The sequence below is a fragment of the Guillardia theta genome (genome assembly GCF_000315625.1).
Source record: "Guillardia theta CCMP2712 unplaced genomic scaffold GUITHscaffold_34, whole genome shotgun sequence".
Taxonomy (NCBI): domain Eukaryota; class Cryptophyceae; order Pyrenomonadales; family Geminigeraceae; genus Guillardia; species Guillardia theta.
Window position 1 is genome coordinate 250,237 of NW_005434640.1, and position 4,360 is coordinate 254,596.

At 54.1% G+C, this 4,360-nt stretch overlaps 1 protein-coding gene across 1 annotated transcript; it reads right to left on the reverse strand.

The window, feature by feature from the left end:
• Positions 1-691: 691 nt before the first annotated feature.
• Positions 692-3,989, reverse strand: GUITHDRAFT_138821 (hypothetical protein; the record flags this gene model as incomplete). Its single annotated transcript, XM_005832520.1, has 9 exons — positions 692-848; positions 892-1,149; positions 1,386-1,431; positions 1,617-1,698; positions 1,842-2,160; positions 2,304-2,571; positions 2,714-2,767; positions 2,854-2,991; positions 3,044-3,989. The coding sequence occupies 9 exons, from the start codon at positions 3,987-3,989 to the stop codon at positions 692-694; spliced, it is 2,268 nt and encodes a 755-aa protein (XP_005832577.1).
• Positions 3,990-4,360: the final 371 nt, after the last annotated feature.

Genomic DNA, 4,360 nt, shown 5'->3' on the forward strand with positions numbered 1-4,360 from the left:
CGAGTTGTGCAGGGAGCGAGAGCCTTCGAGGGGACCGGTGTGAAGGGGGGAGAGGAGAAGGGCGAGAAGGAGGAGGCGGCGAGGGAGGGAGGAGGAGTGAGGTCGGAAACGTCCGTGAAGCTTCAGAAGGCTGGGTGGAAAGTCTTAAAGCAATCAGAAGCAGTAAGAGCTATGAGCCCAGTTGAGCAGGAGGAGGTTAGCTCGATACGGCTTCGTGCTCGAGAGCTTGTCCCACGCTATAATCGTCTCGTCTCCTCTCCTCTCCTCTCCTCTCCTCTCCTCTCCTCTACTGTCCTCTCCTCTCCTCTCCTCTCCTCTCCTCTCCTCTCCTCTCCTCTCCTCTCCTCTCCTCTCCTCTCCTCTCCTCTCCTCTCCTCTCCTCTCCTCTCCTCTCCTCTCCTCTCACCCTCCTGCTGTGCAGGATCTTGAGGCAGCAGTCGAAGGGAGTTCGAAGCTGAAGGATGCGATCAGAAAGAAGCTGCCGTAAGAGCTGCCTGCTACCTCCCCGTCACTCACCCGCATGTCAGGTTCATGACGCTAGGATCGTCGACTAGATCGAAGGAGAGCACTGCGAACGCTGTACCATGAAGCCTGTATGACTGAGTAAGAAAAGCATGTGAAGAGTTCACAGCGTACACCTGCTGCTGTCTTGCACGCATCCTCTGCCGTTGCCTCCCTTCCCTCTCCTCTCTCATGTAAACCCATCCAGCATGAAAGTCTTCAGCACCTCTGCCATGCTCCGCATCCTCGTATCGAGCTCGCGCATAAGCGCATTATGCTGGTAGTCGCCCTCCCTCCCGTCCTCCTCCATCGATCTTCCACCTCTCATCTCGAAGGACAAGCTCTTACTGCGAAGCAGCTCAACCAGTCGACATGTCAGTTTGCACTTACCAGCGATCCATCAAGAACTCGATCTCAGCGTACATGTCTTTGGCCCGACAAGTTACAGACCAGCACAGCTCTGATTCACATGACGGACTTCTGTCCGGTGATGCTGCTGCTTCTGCTGCTGCTGACGATGAAGACGACGACGACGACGACGATAAATATCTTGATCTCCTCCACTTCAAGAAGTCAAGGATCGCATCCGATCGCTTGCGGATGGCTACGAGCTCTTGACCCGTTGAGCTCCCTTCGTTCCGCACGTCCCTGCAATGATCGAAGCAAGCTCGGCACAGGGCGAGATGCTGAGTATGAAGAAGCTCTGCAACTTCACCTTGAGAGGAGGGGAGGTCCTGAAAACGCTCACCTTGGCTAAGAGGACAAACGCAGCCATGAGCACAGCACGGCAGCTGCTGCGTCTTCTCCTCTCCGACAGTCTTGCTTCCTGCTCCAGGCATCTTCGTGCTAGGTTGTGAGGGCAGTACAACGATGGCTGACTTCACCTGTACAAGGAGTTGCGGCACAACTGGGCTCTTGTCCTCGCGCATGCTGTAAATGCAAACGTACGAGCTCTGCAGACTCGTCGCATGCTCGTCCCCTTCCCCCCCTGCCCGTCGTCGAAGGACGGAGGGATCAGGAAACACTGGAGACGTGTAAGAACATGTCTGTTGTTTCTTTCTACTTCCCTGCCCCATCTCCCCTTCCTCCTCCCCTCTTCCTCCCTCCTGACTTACCGGAGATGGCCGAGGGGGCGAGCAGAGCGTGCCGGAAAAGATAAGTCGTGATGAGCTCTCGTAAGCAGAGGAGATCAACTTTCTGAGGAAATGATCACAAGAGGAGCGAGGTGGAGGAAGGTTGGAGAGCAGGAAAGGGAGAGGAGACAAGGTGGACAGGAGGAGGAGGAGGAGGAGGAGGAGGAGGAGGAGGGAGGGGGCAGGGGCAGGGTTGGCTCTGATTACTTTCAAACAGGACTTCTCCCCGGCGGTGTACAGGATGTAAAGGTCGTTGATGTAAAACCTGTCTCCTTCCCCTCCCTCCCCATCCTCTCCGACGGCCTTGTTGAACTCCGTGACGATCGAGGGGTCGAGGAGCTCTTGCAAGGCATCAGATCCCTTCAGCCAGCACCTCACAAGCTCCTTCAGGTGTGAAACTGTCGCAACTCTCAGCTTGCTGTTTGACCCATCCGTTGCGGTCCAATCAAGATCCAGCAGGCTGGTCCCGGAAAGCTGACCAAAACCAGAGCGATCTTGTTCGGGGCGACTCGCTTGCACATTCCATCTGGAAGGAGAAACAAAACTTGTCAAGATGACGAGGTATCAAGATGACAAGATGACAAGTTGTCATGTGGAGGAGAAGCCGAGAAGGTCAAAGTGGAAAAGAGTGGAGACACGATGAAGTGAATAGGTATCAAACATCTCCACCTGTCATCGTCGAAGAAGTAGATGAAAGGGTCGACGTGTCTGATCGAGAAGACAGCATGATTGCGGTGGAGCAGCCACGTGAGCACGCGGGAAGACAGTTTGACATGAGGAGCAGAGCAGCAGATCGCAAACTTCATGTGGCGGGTCAAGTCCCGGAGGTATGTCGGCCCGCTCTGCTCCCCAGGCCTCCTCGACATCAGCCTCTCCTCCTTTGGTAGATCATCCTTGCTTGACCCGAAGATCATCTCCTGGAGCAGACTGTCCAAGCCTGTCCCGTTGTCAGCAAGCGGCGAGTTGGGGAGGAAACAGCAAATCGATGTTTCTCTAGAAGCCATCAACAGGAAAGGGGATGAAACATCATCACATCAAGCCTCGTGGCAAGAGCAGGTCAAACGAAAGTCATGACCCACCTGTAGCTGAATTGTATAGAAAACCGCAGCGAGCGTTGTCGGTATCTAATTTTTCTGCAAGGAAATGGTTTCAATCTATGGGGATGCAAGTGGAGATTGAAACATAAACTTGCAAAACATGCTCGTCATTCTCTGGTTACCGGCAAGTCTTCGCATCTCAGCAACATCGTCTTCATCTTCGTTCTCGAAAACTCTCTCGTCCATGGCTGAAGAAACACGGCAACGGGTGGTGTTGACGTTGTTCCTTCGGATTAGCAACCAAACCTTGACATGTTCATCTTCAAGAAACACAACATCACGTCTCAACAAGATCAATCAGCATCTCTTCACCTTCCAACATCTTATTGCGGAGACGTTTTGATAACATCCTCACGACGTTCTTGTGCAGCGGACATCTACCTACCCGAACCAGCCTGGGCGATTCAGGATGATCGATCATCAGCCGCAAGCTGAAGATCCTCCACGAGACGTTCTCGTACACATCGCTCGACACGTTCATGTCACTGTTTTCCACAAGTTTCCTCCTCTCGTCTTGTATCATGACCTCCATCAATCGCTTGAACTTGTAGTAACCAACAACGCAGCTTGTCCCAACAACCTCCATCCTCCCTTCCATCTCCCTCCTCATATCCATCAGCGACATCTCCCTCAGTCGCCATCGCAGCTTCTTCTTCGCTTCCGCAACCTCCTCTAGCCTCTCCGACAAAAGCCTTGCCACTCCTCCTCTTCGTTCCACAAACTCCTTCACACAATCCGCATGTTCCCTTAAACCACCAAGGACCTCCGACCTCACAACATCATCAGGCCCTCCTGTCTGTATCCCTTCAAGTCTGAGATCCCAGGAGAGCGCATGCTGCGGCTGGACGCTGCCCAAGACGCTCGGTCCCCCGCGCTGCTCGCCATGCCTCGTCTGATCCCTTCGATTGTTCGGAAACGCAATCAGGTCCTTCAGCATCTGCTGCTTCACCCGATCCAAACGCGCGCTCCTCGCATGGAAGGATTCTGAGATCCTTACAGCGAGCTCGGAGCCTTCGAGCAGCATGAGACCTTGCCGAGGTCGCTCCTCCTTCTCTTCGAATACCTTCATTGCCTGTTCCCCCCTTCCTGCCTTTCCTCCCCTCGGTCGTACGCCTCCTCTTACTTGAGATTCTCCTCTTGCGCCTCTTCCCATCAAGAGAACTTCATATTCGTGCTCCTCCTTGCACTCCCTGCCCTCCCTCCCTGCCCTCCCTCCCCGCATCTTCGCTCTCTTCATCCTCAGCAGCTCCGCCGCCATTGCGGAACCCGACAATGTTTTACGACCCGTGATTCCCTCTCCGATATTCGCTTCGGGAGGGGGTGGGGGTACTCCATCCATGGACGTACTCCATCAATGGGCGCTACGAGTCATAGTCATGCTGTGCATCTGCGTGAATAGCCAGGGAATAGAGGTGAATGCAGAGGGAGGGTTCGGAAACCAGCGCTCCAGGGAACAACCCACACGAACACGAAGATCAAAAGGCGATGATGCAAGCACAAGCGGATCGTGTGCTTGGGCTGCTGTGCATGATCACAGCCGAACAAGCCAATGTATGCCTCTATATTCCTCTACAAGTGGATCGTGACCTTATATACCAGGAGGAGACTGAGGAAAGCCTTCATTCTGAT